Here is a 17,626-nt window from a genome sequence, read left to right on the forward strand (position 1 = left end):
GTAGGTGTGATCGAGGCGTTAGCATCTTAACGATTTCAAGGCATGCCTTGGAGCTCCTGTATCAAACGTAACATCACTACTTGTTTGATCGAATATGAGTTTCGCAATTATTAGGTTGTTACGAGTATACTGTTATAAATAGAGCACGTAACATCCCGGCAACTTTGCGAACAAATACTTTATATCGGAGTTGTGTCTGTTGTTCACACGCTTATCTGCCCTCTCATTGGCTAGAATGGTACGACCTGATCTTTCCCCCCTAGGTTTTTCTACCTGAAAATACGCGATACCGGAAAGTGTTGTGTATTCGCGAACCAAATTCAGGAGGAGCCTGAAGCGCGGGTGGCTTGACTGGGTTTTGCGAGTCTCGGCTCTCTTGACCGCAGTGGACGATATAGACTACTCAAATCGGTTAATAAGGTTCGAGTTGTCATAGTAATAGCAGGCAGGTTAAACAAATATACAGATTATGATATAATAGATATCAATCGAATGCATCTCTCTCATTTATTCCCAATGCAGAGTGTGGGGGCGTGGCTCCACCTAAAATAAGACTCTGCCTCCTTATGCAGATTGGCCAGACCTGCCCTCTCCTAGAACCGGGTAGTTCAGCGCTCCGGCGATTCTCAGTAGATGACTCTCCGTCTCTTCGCACATTGCACAAGAGGAGTAGACTGGCTAGTGTACGCCAGTTTGAGCCGTCCTCTATTCCAATATCTTTCGGAGCTGTTGTTGACATTCAACCAACACTGAAGGGAACTTGTCAAAAAAGTTAACATTTTGGATTGATCATAACGAGCGCATTTACCCAAACTTGTAGGTCCTCGTTAAAAACTGTCCTCACGGGATGTTCGACCTAACAAAGGAATGGAATCTGTCGTTCGCCGGCTGCGGGTTCCTGGGGATCTATCACATCGGAGTGGCCAGCTGCCTGTTGGAACAAGCGCCCTACCTTATCAAAGGTGCCACCAAGATCTACGGGGCTTCAGCTGGTTCCCTCTCCGCCTCGATGCTCGCCAGCCAGGCATCCATAGGTAGGCTACAGTACCCTACACTGGCCCCTTGATTTCACCGGTCCCTGTCATCAGTTGATTGCCTGGATGGAGACTTTTACGCACAAGGAGTAGTCCTCTCTTTCATGTGTTTAGGGCAACTTCAGATTAGCAGTCAAATTCACTTTAAAGAATAATAACTTGCGGTCTTGAGACATGGGGTGAAATTACTTTAACAATGCTGGAAACTTTGCTCCTATGTAATAGATAGGTTGAATTTAGAATTTTTAAAAAGGCTACACTTTTCTCATGTTAAAAACGGCAAATTATGTATAATTTGAGCCAAAATACATGCCTGTGTATAAATATGGTAGCCTTCCACTCATTGATCATGTCACACCATTGATGAAAGTCATCTGGGTCAGTTATAGTATTGACCTATTGGTCTTTTGGATCAGGGGCCTCCCAATGGTACTGATGGATCTCGCTGACTTGGGACACACACGCAATCACGATTAAGAGCAAATATAACCTTGCATCACATAGAACTGACTTAGAGAGTAGTTCTTAGCTGACTGTCGATACCTGGCCTTTTTCCCTCTCTTAATTTTGAACCCTAGAACCTTTATAGTCAAGAGACTAAGGAGTAGACTGCAAGGTTTCTTGGAATCAGTCCATACCTGTCCCAGTTGTATCATGTTTAAAAGAGAGCGTGTTAAAGAGGGTGAGAGATTGAAAGAAAGAGTAATAGAGGGAGACATTTCGCTACAACCGCAATAACATCTGCTAAACATGTGTATGTGACCAATACATTTATTTATTTATTTGACTTATAGAGTGAACAGTCAATATAGGGGTCATGAACCTTATACCACTGTGGGCTTAAACAGGGGTCCGCACAGAGCGTTTCCTGGTAGTCTTAAACAAATCTACTTTGAGACAAAAGTATACACATCACACATGGTTATGGGCTTAAATTGAAGAATACACCTGTACCATTTATGATATGGAGTTGAAATGTATTCCATTTTGAGATTGCATTCCAATATTACACTTTATATACACTATATCACAGAAGACTAAAATATAACAAAACGCCTGGTTTGTTCATTGAGCTGTACACTAAGGTGACTAGTCAAATATACTCAGCTGGTCACCCTCCAGTGATTCCCCAACATCTTGTCAACATGTGCCTGGAAAAATTATGCTGATATCTTATACCAATCTGACTGAATGTTTTTTTGTCCATACCCAGGCACCTCTCCAAAATGTAAAATTGTGTAAAATTTTTCTGCAGCAATTTTATGGAGAAAAATTACATTATTTGATGTAGAGATTACTTTTTTCATGTGTTCATGAATGTTTGTGTCTAGGCTCGGTGGCCAAAAAAACTCTCCAAATACATTTACGGTTTTAGACCTATTCACAAAATATCTTACAGATATCCTCCAGGCCCTTTCTCACTCTCTCTCATCATGTTACAAGCTGACAGGCACAGACCGTAAAAGCCTCAAGCTCACTCAACTACACCTCCCCTTCTCCAGCCTCGACCAGATAAGAATGTGGCTCCACTGAGTTGACCAATCAGCAGCGAGGAGACTTGACAGGCAATGCACTATTGTGACCCCATCAACGCCAACTTTTATATCACCGACAAGTACATCACCCCATCTAGTGGGGAGGTGTCAATTAAACAGGTCATGACAGTTGAGCTGTGTTGAACATGTAGCTGTACCGAACACAGGCCCACAGCCCATTTGAACTGTTTCAGCTTTACTCAGTTCAGGGGATGTACAGATATCTATAGATGTTTTTATGTGCATGCAAAGGGGAGCTCTGGTCAGGTACTCCGCTGAGGTGTGTAATAGTACTTAGTTTTGTGTAATCCGGGGAGAGGTTGTATCACAGAGATTCCTGTAAAGTGAAATACAATTATGTAAATGTCTAGTATTTTTGGTCTTGGATTTTAAAAAGCCCTGGATGGCCTAAAACACTATAAACAGGGGCCCTTATTGGGACCACAAATGCTTGGCAACATATTCAGGATTTCTTTCAAAAGTGAGTCAGTAGGCTATAACAATTGAATAAACTAGATATTCAAAATAGTGTTGTGCTTGCATAGGCTATAAAACGCTAACTCAGCCAGCCAAAAGTACCTGTGGTAGGTGAGGATGGAGGAAAGTGACTGGTGTGGATCAATTGATTCGTCCAGGAGAGAGGTTTCATATGAGCAGGGGTTTGAACATCATTCCTGAAATAAAATAGATGGCGCGGCAGCTCTTCTTCTTTGTTTGTTGTGTGTTATTTCCTACATAATTAGCCCAGAATGTTTTTTTGTGTTATTACATACAGCCGGAACTAACTTTTTGATATCAGATCGGCGGTAACTCACCAGCATTACGACCAGAATCAAATAACATTTTATTTGTCACAGCGTCACAGCAACCGGTGTAGACCTTACCGTGAAAGGCTTACTTACAAGCCCATAACCAATAATGCAGTTCAAGAAAAATTATTTACTAAATAAACTAAAGTAAAATATATAATAAAAAGTAACACAATAAAATAACAATACAGAGGCTATATACAGGGGGTACCGGTACTGAGTCAATGTGCGGGGGTACAGGTTAGTCGTGGTAATTTGTATATGTAGGTAAGGGTACGACTTTCCCAAATTACGACTTTCCCATAATAGATCCTTTGTTCGTACCCCCCAGGGCAAATGAACTTATCCCAGAGGCTGCTCCAAGACGCAGCCGGTGGAGAAGAGTTATTCGGAGTGGGCTTCTAGTCCGACTCAGGAAGTGTGCACACCATTCACCGCTTCCGAGTTTAATATTCAGTCCCTGGACAATAAAGTAGATGAGCTCAGGGCGAGGATCTCCTTCCAGAGAGACATCAGGGACTGTAAACATACTCTGTTTCACAGAATCATGGCTCTCTCCGGATATACTGTCCCCATCCATACATCCATCTGGGTTCTCAGTACATTGCGCAGACAGGAATAAAGAACTCTCTGGGAAAAAGAAAGGCGGTGGTGTATGTTTCATGATTTACCACTCATGGTGCGATTGTGATAACGTACAGGAACTCAAGTCCTTTTGTTCACCCAACCTAGAATAGCTCACAAATCAAATGTAGACCGTATTACCTCCCAAGAGAATTCTCTTCAGTTATAGTCATAGCCGTGTATATTCCCCCCCAAGCCAATACCACGACGGCCCTCAAGGAACTACACTGGACTTGTAAATCATGCAGTGCCTTGTGTCATCATCACAGATTTTAGAGAAACAAATGTCGGTACATATAAGTGTCTTATATCGTCTGAAATCTTAAATTCTTGTTAATATAACTGCACTGTCCAATTTACAGTAGCTATTACTGCCCAAAAATGCCATGCTATTGTTTGAGGAGAGCTCCTGACAAGAAAACACTATTGTCACCGCAATAGGTTTGATAAATTCATCTCTGAAGGTGAACTGTGTACTTACATTCTGAAATCTTGCTCTGATTTATCATCCAAAGGGTCCCAGAGATAAGATGAAGTGTAATTTTGTTAGATACAATCCTTTTTCATATTTCCACTTGTTCAATTTGCAAAGAAAGGAATCAGTGAAAATCTCACCCTAAACATTGTTTCAACCAGTCAAATTGTGTTCCTAGGTATTCCTCAGAGATCCTAGAACATAACGAGACTTCACTATATGTTACAGGAATTAAATTGCTCTATGTTTTAATACCCAATTCAAATTAAACACTCTGTCAATTCATAAGGATTTGTAAGACCCTTATTCTATAATAATGGACAGAGCCCAGTCTTAAAGTCAATCAGCAGAGTTTATTCATGAGAATACTGAACACGATACAGGTTACCACAGGTTATAAACTGAAAATGACGTCATTAGTTCCAGTACCAACCCATCTCTTCTCCCACCCTGGTACAAAGGCAGTATCTCAAGCCTTCCCACATCGTCTCCCTACCAATTCAATATAATTTATGACTGAGCCAAGGTCTTCCGGTGTAGATAAGCATTCTATTCAGTCTGAAGATTTAGTTAATTCATTTCTACTAAGGAACAGACCGTCATTGTTCTAATCCTTGATTAAATTTACACACATTATATTCAGTACTGGGATTAAGAAAGGAAATTCATACATATACAGTAACATAATAGTATTCTGATTAGTCAGTCCTGATTGAAATGTATACATAATTAGTCATTATTGGTAAGAATTCCCTTAACACTATATCATTAGGGGTGTAGTATATCCTATAGGACACCATATTTGGTCAGCGAGCGACGCCTTCATGGTACGCCGATGACGCGGGCGGTCTTCACTTGATCGACTCGAACTTTGTCAAATAAGCACCAATCGGGGTCAAAGCTAGCTAGATAGCCAATGAGCTGGGCTTTATGGGAGTATCCGAAAAAATGTAATATGAATGCAAATGTATACTTCACGATTTGCCCAAATGTACCTGGGTGACTCCACACTACATGTCATGGAGTTCGCTCATGCTTCAAGTTATCCGTCTGAAACTTTGCACATACACTGCTGCCATCTTGTGGACACCATTGGAATTACAACCAGTGATGGCTGGAACAGGGACCTTTCTGTTGCATTTCAAAGATGGTGGTAGAAAAGAAAGTGTTTATTTTTTCTTTGTATTTTCTTCTACCATATCTATTGTGTTATTCTCCTACATTCAATTCACATTTCCATAAACTTAAAACTGTGTCCTTTCAAATGGTACCAAGAATATACATATCCTTGGTTTAGGGCCTGAGCTGCAGGCAGATTTGGGTATGTCATTTAGGCTAAAATTGAAAAAAGGGGGGCTATCCTTAAGAAGTTTTAACAAAGCAAATTTGAGGAAAACGCTACCAAAGTTCTATCAACACATTACCTGAAGTCCCTGCACTTCAAAAACTCTCAACCATTGTTACTCTTCCTTCCGGAATGGTTACAAGGCCCTCCCCCACCCTCCCTTTGGCTAATCAGATCATGACTCCATTCTGCTCATCCCTTCCTATAGGCAGAAACTCAAACAGGAAGTACCCGTGCTAAAGTCTATTCAACTCTGGTCTGACCAATCGGAATCCATGCTTCAAGATTGTTTTGATCACGTGGACTGGGATATGTTCCGGGTTGCCTCTGAGAATTACATTGACATATGCACAGACACAGTGACTGAGTTCATCAGGAAGTGTTTAGGGGATGCTGTTATCACTGTGACTATTAAAACCTACCCAAACCAAAAACCGTGGATAGATGGCAGCATTTGCGCAAAACGGAAACAGCGAACCACCGCATTTAACCACAGCAAGGTGACTGGGAATATGTTAGAATACAAACAGTGTAGTTACTTCCTCCGTAAGGCAATCAAAAAGGCAAAACGTCAGTACAGAGACGTATTCTCAATTATATGATTCTCAATTAAATGGCTCAGACATGAGACATGTGGCAGGGTCTACAGACGATCACGGATTACAAAGGGAAAACCAGCCACGTCGCAGACACTGACGTCTTGCTCCTGGGCAAGCTGAACACCTTTTTTGCTCTCTTTGAGGATAACTATCGCACTGCACACTGCCATATCCCATCTGGACAAGAGGAATACCTATGTAAGAATGCTGTTCATTGACTATAGCTCAGCCTTCAACACCATAGTACCCTCCAAGCTCATCATTAAGCTTGGGGCCCTGGGTCTGAACCCTGGGTCCTGGACTTCCTGACCGGCCGCCCCCGGGTGGCAAAGGTAGGAAACAACACCTCCACTTCTCTGCTCTTCAACACAGGGGCCCCACAAGGGTGCATTCTCAGTCCCCTCCTGTACTCCCTGTTCACCCATGACTGCATGGCCACACACGCATCCAACTCAATCCTCAAGTTTGCAGACGACACAACAATAGTAGGCCTGATTACCAACAATGGCGAGACTCCTCCTCCATGTAGGCTGAGGGCCCTGGTGGAGTGGTGCCAGGAAAATAACCTCTCCCTCAACGTCAACAAAATGAAGGAGCTGATCGTGGACTTCAGGAGACAACAGAGGGAGCACGCCCCTATTCTTATCGACGGAGCCGCAGTGGAGAAGGTGAAAAGCTTCAAGTTCCTCGGCGTACACATCACTGACAATCTGAAATGGTCTACCCACACAGACAGTGTGGTGAAGAAGGTGCAACAGTGCCTCTTCAACCTCAGGAAGCTGAAGAAATTTGGCTTGGCCCCTAAAAACATCAAACTTTTACAGATGCACAATTGAGAGCATCCGGTTGACCTCTATCACCGTGTGGTATGGCAACTGCACTGCCCGCAACCGCAGGGCTCTCCAGAGGGTGGTGCAGTCTGCCCAACACATCACCGGGGGCACACTGCCTGCCCTCCAGGACACCTACAGCACCCGATGTCACATGAAGGCCAAAAGATCATCGAGGACGCTATCATCCAGAAGGCGAGGTCAGTAAAGGTGCATCAAAGTTGGGACTGAGAGCCTGAAAAACAACTTCTATCTCAAGGCCATCAGACTGTTAAATAGCCATCATTAGCCGTCCGACCACCAGGTTACTCAACACTGCACCTTAGAGGCTGCTGCCCTATGTACATAGACATAGAATCACTGGTCACTTTAATAATGGAACCATTTCATATGTATATATTGTATTCTACTGTATTTTAGTCAATGACACTGACATTGCTCCTCCTAATGTTTATCAATTTCTTAATTCCATTCTTTTACTTTTAGATTTCTGTGTATATTTGTGAGTTGTTATACATTACTGCACTGTTGGTGCTAGGAACAAAAGCATTTCGAAACACCCACAATAACATCTGCTAAACGTGTATGTGACCAATAAAATTGGATTTGAATTATTCAAAAAGCTAAAAATAAATAAAAAATGCATAAGGTCTACACAATATGTGCTTGGTAAAGCCCATGAATGTGTGGTAGCGTTAGCCTGCCAACTAAGACAGATAACATTACCATTAACAAGGCTTCCAATAAAAGATGCACCAAAATGGTTTTGCCGTTGAAGAATCCACGTTGAACAGCTGTTGATTTATGACCGTCAGTGGAGGCTGCTGAGGGGAGGACGGCTCATAATAATGGCTGGAAACCATGTGTTTGATGTATTTGATACCGTTCCACTGATTCCGCTCCAGCCGTTACCATAAGCCCATTCTCCCCAAATAAGGTGCCACCAACCTCCTGTGATGACTGTGTTTTCTGAGGGGAGAGAGGCTGATAAAGATCTCAACTGGTGATTTGGCTGGCTGAGGGACTGTTTGACATATATTAATTTGGGTTGGGCCCCCCAGATAGTATATGAATATGTCATAAGCCATGACATTTTTTTTATTACAGGAAATTTGCTTCACAGCTGCAAAATATTCTCTATGCCCCATGCACATTTGCACATAAAAAAAGGAAATGGGAACACAAAATATACGAGGCTATATAAAAGGAGTACCGGTACCGAGTCAATGTGCTGGGGTACGAGGTAGTTGAGGTGATTTAGGTGAAATGTACAAGTAGGTAGGGGTACAAGTGACTAGGCAATCATAATAGATAATAAATAGAGTAACAGCAGCGTGTGAAAGTGTGTGTGAGAGTGTGTGTGTGATTGTCGCTGTAGTATGTGTGAGTGTATGGGTGAGTCCAGTGAGTGTGCATAGAGCCAGTGCAAGAGAGTCCGTGCAAAAAAAGTCAGTCACTGCAGATAGTCTTGGTAGCCATTTGATGAACTATTAGACTACCTCAGTATTTTCTTATCACCAATAGATTTTCTTTACTAGAACACTGTGTATAACAGTCTTCAGATCCATTCCATCCAAGTATAGATAAGATGAACACACAACTAGCTCAGTACAGGTGCAGAGCAGTAAATAAGTTAAACCAGTGGAGAAATGTTTTGTGAGCTACAGATCACTGTTTAGTTCCCTTGAGAATTAATCTTCCTTTGAATAAAAAACAATTCCTCCCAGCGGAAGGCCCAAACACAACTAACACACTGTCTCTCCGTCTCTCCCCTCCTCTAGCTAAGTGCTGTGAGGATGTGATCGAGACAGTCAAGGAGGCCCGGAAGCGTAACCTGGGTCCCCTCCACCCCTCCTTCAACCCGGTCAAGATCATCAGGTCGGGCCTGGAGCGCGACCTGCCCGCCGACGCGCACACACTCGCCTCCGGGAGGCTGTGTGTGTCACTCACTCGTGTGTCTGATGGACAAAACGTCATCGTGTCCGAGTTCAAGTCCAAGGAGGAGCTCATCCAGGTCAGTGTACCCACTCAACCCACCTGGGCTGCTATTCACAAAACATATCCGAGTTGGAGTACTGATCTAGGATCAGTTTTGCCACTTAAATCATAATGGATTGGAGTTGGGACCTGATCGTAGATCAGCGCTCCTACTATGAAGCACATTGTGAATATGGGCCCTGAACACCCCTGAGCACTTGAGTTTTTCCATATCCCATACATATCCCATACATATTTGTCCTTTCACCTACTGGCCTTGCCATTGACTGTTTACATGAGTTGTATGTAATGTAAACTGGGTTGGACTGTGTAACGTCTCTCTCTCTCTCTCTCTGTGTCTACAGGCACTGCTGTGTAGCTGTTTCATCCCCATATACTGTGGCCTGATCCCTCCATCCTTCCAAGGAGTGGTAAGTGCCCAAGGCCCTAATGCCTCAACTGCTTTCTTACGTTTCTCTGAACACTGTTTCCTTGTTTTCCAAGAAAAAGCAGCAGATGTTAGACTGGGTTTATTATGGTCTCATCTCTAATGCCTTTATTGCTCAGGTCATAGTCATAAGGTGGCTAGGTTCAAGTGTAGCGCAATGTTGTGTTTTTCTGTTTGTGTGTCTGTCTGTCTGTCGGTCTGTGCATACACTCTGGTACTTGTTCATGTGTCAGTCTACCTTACTCTAGGAGCTAATCAGCCCGTGAACCATTTCCCTTGGCAGACCAGTGGTGTATTATATACTTCTAGACTGGTTTTTGGCCTCAGCAGATTGGGACCAGGAAGTCCAGGGTGGCTCCATTCTAAACTGAGTCACTAGGACATAGGAGCACAGTCCTCCAAAACATCAACTACAATATAACAATGACCTATCAAAGTATTCTCTTTCTCTCTCATACCATTCTGACTCAGGGGAAGAACTGGCTCAGAGCCAAGTCTACATTGTGACTGAGCATATTAAGACACAGATCTGTCTAATATGCTAACCACACCGCCCCTCGTTGCATGCATTGCAAAATAAATGTACACATGCATGTTGTTCAACCATTTAATCTAAACTTCTTGCACGCGTCAATGAGCGTCTGCGTAGCCAGGTTGGCTGCTAACCGCCATGTAAAGTCCACAGAAGAAGACTGAAGGAGGAGAGATTACTAGAAACGAACTCGGTTTCCCCTTTTTAAATGGTGGGAGTAGAGAGAACACGATTATATGTGGGACTCAAAATGGGTCAAAATTCTACTAAGATCCAGAAAAAAGGATCTATGTGCATTTCAGGTCAACTAACAACCCAATGTTTTTGCCAACCTCACTGCCAAATTGAGTCTTAATCTGGCTTTGGAACTGGCACTGATATCATTTTTTCCCTTAGATGTCCTAAGTGTCTTACACAAGAAAAATGTTAATTAATGCACAAATCTGTACTTGAAATGGAGCTGCATCGTGCAATTACATAAGACTGGCAAAATTGATTAATTCTCCGAATAGTACTGTCGGTCTGTTTGGTCATGATTTGGCAGTGTGGAGAAGCTGGCTTAGGGGAAATCTTGTGCTGACACACCACTCCTAATATGCCCACAAGGAAAATGTTTCCTTGAATATGTTGTATCGTATACATTCAATTTCAGTGATAACCGAGTTGGGTTAAGTGGCACTTTAAAAAAAAAATATTTAGCAGAAGATATTTATTATAGATTTTCCAAATACTATTATTTACTTCCTCTCTTCTCAAAATACCTAGCGGTCTCTGTCAGTGCTTAAGTGGCCTATGTGCTATATCTATTTCGGTCTCGGGCACAGGGCTGTTGAAAGAGAGCGACCCTCTACATATTCTACTGGTTCGTGACTCACTGACACCTCCCCCGGTTAGAGGGGAATAAAACAGCCCAGAGTTAACACACACAGGAACTTTAAATCATACACAGGAGAAGATGTACATGGGTATGGTTCTGTAATGGACTGAAATAGAGAGGGAGTAAATATGCTATACAGGAGACAAATGCACTGTCCTGGATAGATATGTTCAGAGTACGATAGAATGAGATATGGTATAGAACAACAAGGACTGTATCTAATAATGACTTAATAACCATGCATTACATAGTAACACCAGATTAATGACGAGCATGACAATAGCACAGTAAGAATGATGACAAGGACTGTATATTATACAAATAGTATCCTATTTCACAGCAACACACAAGAGCAAGGACTCTTTGCATACATTATCAGTAGTAACATAATAACAGGAATGAGAACTACATGGAATAGTGCTATTCTAGCACATACTACAATGACAACAGCGACATCAACTTACTTTGTAGTCACAAATCGAATGCACATCTGTTCACCCGCACTCCAGACTGGAATAACACAGTTTAGTTACAGGGCAATATTCACTCCCTTGGAGAGTGTGGGTCAGGCTGGCTAGCCAATCAGGGCCTGGAGAGACTGCATGGCTAGAGCGTGCACAGGGTTGAGACACATTGCTACTGTCTGATTGGCTGAAGCCATGAGCTGGAGGAGATATTGATATCTTAGGTGAGGGGGAGAAAGAGTGAGGATGGGTGAAATTCAGACAGCGTGGCTCTAGAAAGCGAATGAACAAATACTTACACAAAACAGTGAGATAGTGCCCTTGGAAGGGGCATGCTGTAACAGCTACAGTGGGCCAAAAAAATATTTTAGTCAGCCACCAATTGTGCAAGTTCTCCCACTTAAAAAGATGAGAGAGGCCTGTAATTTTCATCATAGGTACACTTCAACTATGACAGACAAAATGAGAAAAAAAAATCCAGAAAATCACATTGTATGAATTTATTTGCAAATTATGGTGGAAAATAAGTATTTGGTCAATAACAAAAGTTTATCTCAATACTTTGTTATATACCCTTTGTTGGCAATGACAGAGGTCAAACGTTTTCTGTAAGTCTTCACAAGGTTTTCACACACTGTTGCTGGTATTTTGGCCCATTCCTCCATGCAGATCTCCTCTAGAGCAGTGACGTTTTGGGGCTGTTGCTGGGCAACACAGACTTTCAACTCCCTCCAAAGATTTTCTATAGGGTTGAGATCTGGAGACTGGCTAGGCCACTCCAGGACCTTGAAATGCTTCTTACGAAGCCACTCCTTCGTTGCCCGGGCGGTGTGTTTGGGATCATTGCCATGCTGAAAGACCCAGCCACGTTTAATCTTCAATGGCCTTGCTGATGGAAGGAGGTTTTCACTCAAAATCTCACGATACTTGGCCCCATTCATTCTTTCCTTTACACGGATCAGTCGTCCTGGTCCCTTTGCAGAAAAACAGCCCCAAAGCGTGATGTTTCCACCCCCATGCTTCACAGTAGGTATGGTGTTCTTTGGATGCAACTCAGCATTCTTTGTCCTCCAAACACGACGAGTTGAGTTTTTACCAAAAAGTTATATTTTGGTTTCATCTGACCATATGACATTCTCCCAATCTTCTTCTGGATCATCCAAATGCTCTCTAGCAAACTTCAGACGGGCCTGGACATGTACTGGCTTAAGCAGGGGGACACGTCTGGCACTGCAGGATTTGAGTCCCTGGCGGCGTAGTGTGTTACTGATGGTAGGCTTTGTTACTTTGGTCCCAGGTCTCTGCAGGTCATTCACTAGGTTCCCCCGTGTGGTTCTGGGATTTTTGCTCACCGTTTTTGTGATCATTTTGACCCCACGGGGTGAGATCTTGCGTGGAGCCCCAGATCGAGGAAGATTATCAGTGGTCTTGTATGTCTTCCATTTCCTAATAATTTCTCCCACAGTTGATTTCTTCAAACCAAGCTGCTTACCTATTGCAGATTCAGTCTTCCCAGCCTGGTGCAGGTCTACAATTGTGTTTCTGGTATCCTTGACAGCTCTTTGGTCTTGGCCATAGTGGAGTTTGGAGTGTGACTGTTTGAGGTTGTGGCAGGTGTCTTTTATACTGATAACAAGTTCAAACAGGTGCCATTAATACAGGTAACGAGTGGAGGACAGAGGAGCCTCTTACAGGTCTGTGAGAGCCAGAAATCTTGGTTGTTTGTAGGTGACAAAATACTTATTTTCCACCATAATTTGCAAATAAATTCATTAAAAATCCTACAATGTGATTCTGGATTTTTTTCTCTCTCATTTTGTCTGTCATAGTTGAAGTGTACCTATGATGAAAATTACAAAGTGGGAGAACTTGCACAATTGGTGGCTGACTAAATACTTTTTTGCCCCACTGTATATTGATCTGTCTTACCCCTTGGAGAAGATTTGTCTGGCATTCATTTTAAGTTGATAGCCTTTATACAGTATAAGAGATGTAGAACAGTCATATCTGTCAGCCCTGAGACATCTTGACCACAGTATGCCTGGGGTCTTGTTCTGTGGAGAGGCTGTGGTCCTGATGTACGGAAATAGTGAAACAGGCTTGTTTAAATTTGTGCATGGGTCCAAAAACACCCAATTATTCTCACTTTCTCGCTCTCTTCCTCCTCCCTGTCTCCCCCTCTTCTCTCTGTAGCGTTACGTGGATGGGGGAATAAGTGACAACCTTCCTCAGTCGGAGCTGAAGAACACCATCAGCATCTCTCCGTTTTCGGGCGAAAGTGACATCTGTCCACGGGACACCTCCTTCAACTTCCACGAGCTTCGTCTCACCAACACCTCCATCCGGTTGAACCTGAGCAACATGTACCGCCTCAGCAAGGCCCTGTTCCCCCCAGAACCCAAGGTCCACACTTAGCACCTATTTTTCTATCTAGAACCTAGAAGGGATCTTCGGCTGTCCACATAGGACTCTCTGAAGAACCCTTTTTAGTTCCAAGTAGAACCTTTTTTGGTTCCATGTAGAACCCTTTCCACAGAGAGTTCGACCTGGAACCAAAAAGGGTTCTCCTAAGAACCACTCAGAGTGGTGGACGCCCGCTATGACTACTTACCAATGCGTTATTTATGGGTTATGAATGTGTTAGGAAGTCGTTATGTATGCCCTGTTGCCAAAGGTAGGATGGAGGATCAGGATCCTCCTTAGTCCCATTCATTAGACGTGGTTGTTTATGCCTGATTGTAAATGTCTTATATATGGGTTATGAATGTAATATTAAATGTTTGGGTTACGGTATGTAACCCAGGTTTCCTGAGGGAGACATCTCACTATGGGACACGCCTTCTTCGGCGGGTCATTGGTTGAAGCCTTATTCAATCACGCCTAACAGGCCAATCAGAGCTTTATGGGTGTATGCCTTGCATGTCTATATAACACCCTGTACTGCTCTGGTTTCCTCATTCTAAGAACTACCTCTTACACAAGTCATGCAAGAGGGGCAATCTGGTGAGATGTCTCCCTCATCGCCTACACTGAACTGGGCTTAAATACGGTAACCCAAAGTTTTCTTTCAGTCGACTCGGTTCGACATCTCACTATGGGATACTTGCAAAACACACTGATTGCCAGTAGTCAGTTTCCTGAGAAGCCTGTTTTGGTACATGTACCTGATCCATCCTACTCAGCTCCAGCACCAAGGACTGTGTGTGCCAGGGAGGGCACAGTAACGTCCAGGTGATAGAACCTCACTATCCACCACACAAATCTCCAAGACGGAGATGCCTCTGAACAGTGCCCATAACGTGGCAATTCCTATAGTGGAATGTGCTGTACGCCTTGGTGATTACCCAATGGGAGACGCGTTGTTTGGGCAAAGCCCTAACCCGAGCAGGGTTGGTGAAGCAAACAAACAGTTGATCACAACTCCAGAATGGCCTATTACTGTCAGACAGATGGTCGCTGCTCCATAGCAAGAGCTCTCTCACCAGAGAGTGAAGTTGAGAATGTTCCTCCTTGGCAGTTGATATATGCCACCGTAGACATATTGTCCGACCTGACCAGGACATTTTGGCCCTGTAAGAATGGACAGAAGTGCCTGAGGGCTAGTAACAGTGTAGAGCTCGAAAAAGTTGATATGGGCTGTACTCATAGAGTCTGACCATACGCTGTTCACTGTACGCCCTTTTTGGACTGCCCCCATCCCTGTAGTGATGCATCCATTGTCACTTCTTTACGCGTGAACACTCTCCCAGTAGGGCAGCCCCACGTCAATAGGGTTGGGTGTTTCCAGCATTGAAGTGCCGATATACACTTTGCAGAGAGAAGCACGCGCCTGTGCCGATGGAGAAACGGGTCCTGGTGAAGTGAGGTCACCCATTGCTGGAAGTCTCTCATGAGGAGACCAAGCGGAACTGCCACAATCATGGAGACCATGAGCCCAAGAAGCCTCAGACACATCCATTACGTGACTGATGTTGCTGGGCAAAACACAGAGGCAGTGGCAAAAATCCGTTGCTGTCTCCACGGTGAGGGCTGCTCAACAGGATACAGTCCAGAGACAATTGCTAAAATATTTCTGCTGGGTCAGGTAGAGTAAGATTTTGGCACGATTTATCCTGAAGCCTAGAGTGAGTAGGCACGATTTATCCTGAAGCCTAGTGAGTATGCACGACAACAGCAGGGCTGTGTGCTCCACTGCCTCCGCCCGAGTGTCCGCGCAGATCAACCTTTCAGATCAACCAGTCATTCGAAATCTGTAGACTTTCAGATGCTTGTTGAAGTGCTATGCTTGTTGAAGTGGGGGGGGTGCAAGAAATACCGTCTGAATAAGCCCAGGTGAGCTTCCTCCCTCAGCACCACGCATATGGCTCCCTTGGCCAACAGAGACTGTATCTTGTCCCTAAGGACTCGGGCAGCTTCCCCCTGTGCAGTGAACATGAAACGCTTTGTAGTCTGTACCCCTGGTCTACGGTGCGTGGAACCCAAGAGGAGACTGCACACGCATGCCACTGCTCTCTGTCAGAAGTAAGGGAACCCGCCTGTCCCCTGGGGGGGACGGGGAGCTCTGTGGCAGTCACCCCACTGGGGCACATCCGCAGGTTGATTGTTTTGCATGGGAACATTCTGAACCATCACCCTCGGACCGTGGGCCGGGATGTGATGGGAACTCTTTATTTGAGAACTATACTTGGGGAAGTGTAGTGTTGACCCACCCCAATGAGGGCTTATAGGTCTTGAGGGGGGCTCCTGTGCTACACCTATACCATGTGTAAACGAGCTTGTGGGACTTGACGCAGGACTCCTGAGAAGACTCTGGTCATTAAGGTCAAAGGAACTCTTCCAGATCTTCGAGCACTAGGTGTGCCGCTTCTTCCCCTTCCCTCCGGATGAAGCTGAGGGTGTCTCCGCTGCTCGTTGCTTGGAGTGACGCCTGTGCCCTGAGGCACTGCGTTGCTGGTGAGCATACTGTGTCTGTCCTTGGGTGGTAAATGCAGGAGAAGCCTGCTGAGGCTTCTTAGGGATCCTCCAGTTCTGGGAGGGAAGGCTCATGTTGACGACCTGGTCAAATGTGGGCTTCTGCGGTTTCAGGGATTGTTTCTGTGGTAACAGGGAGCCCAGTGCCTCAGTCTCCTTTTTCTTAGAGTCAAACCTGGCCTGTATCTCCTATAAGGCTGGTCCAAAAAGTCTGGTGGGATCAATCTGTCCATTGAGAATCTTTTCCTTCTCCCTCTGACACCCTTGCGTTGTTCAGCCAGAGGGCTCTCTGGCCGGCGGTCGCGTGCGCAGTACACTTGAGTGTGCTGGTGGTATGGTCGGCATGGTGACTTAGCTCAATTAGCTTTTCCCGGTCGTCGGTGCCACCGTTCGCCAGGGAGTTGCATAGCTCTCTAACCTGCACCACCATGTAGACGGATATGAGGGCAGCTGCGTTCACAGAGCGTCCCACATGAACTGCAGATCTGTAGATTCTCTCATACACAAATGCTGACCTTGACTTTGTTGTCCTTAAGCCATTTTGCCACAACTTTGGAAGTATGCTTGGGGTTTTCGCACCAAAGTATGTTCAACTCTAGGAGACTGAGCGGTATGACGGTTGCGTGGTCCCATGGTGTTTATACTTGCGTACTATTGTTTGTACAGATGAACGTGGGACCTTCATGCATTTGGAAATTGCTCCCAAGGATGAACCAGACTTGTGGAGGTCTACAATTGTTTTTCTGAGGTCTTGGCTGATTTCTTTAGATTTTCCCATGATGTCAAGCAAAGTGGCACTGAGTTTGAAGGTAGGCCTTGAAATAAATCCACAGATATACCTCCAATTGACTTCTGGATATCAGGACAGCGATCCCTCACCTCAGATTAGACACAGATTTCTTCAACAACAAGCAGGACTCACACGATATTCTCCAAACACCCCACAGGGCAGACATCCCAATTATTTGCAAAAGGAAGCGACGCAGAGGACGAAGAGCCAGATGCCTCATCCTGACCCGCAGAAGGCAACTAGGAAAGCTGCCGTTACCATCAATATTACTCGCCAACGTGCAATCATTGGACAATAAACTAGACGAGGTACGATC

General features: G+C 44.3%; 1 protein-coding gene across 1 annotated transcript in view; it reads left to right on the forward strand.

Moving 5' to 3' along the window:
• Nucleotides 1-396: 396 nt before the first annotated feature.
• Nucleotides 397-17,626, forward strand: part of LOC115106996 (patatin-like phospholipase domain-containing protein 2) — a 28,517-nt gene continuing 11,287 nt past the window's right edge. The window contains exons 1-4 of the mRNA XM_029630283.2: nucleotides 397-1,034; nucleotides 9,033-9,265; nucleotides 9,594-9,659; nucleotides 13,743-13,952. Of these exons, the coding sequence (XP_029486143.1) occupies nucleotides 848-1,034; nucleotides 9,033-9,265; nucleotides 9,594-9,659; nucleotides 13,743-13,952 (696 nt within the window). The 5' untranslated portion in view covers nucleotides 397-847. The remainder of the gene's footprint in view (nucleotides 1,035-9,032; nucleotides 9,266-9,593; nucleotides 9,660-13,742; nucleotides 13,953-17,626) is intronic.

This window comes from Oncorhynchus nerka, linkage group LG23 (assembly GCF_034236695.1).
Source record: "Oncorhynchus nerka isolate Pitt River linkage group LG23, Oner_Uvic_2.0, whole genome shotgun sequence".
NCBI lineage: Eukaryota > Metazoa > Chordata > Actinopteri > Salmoniformes > Salmonidae > Oncorhynchus > Oncorhynchus nerka.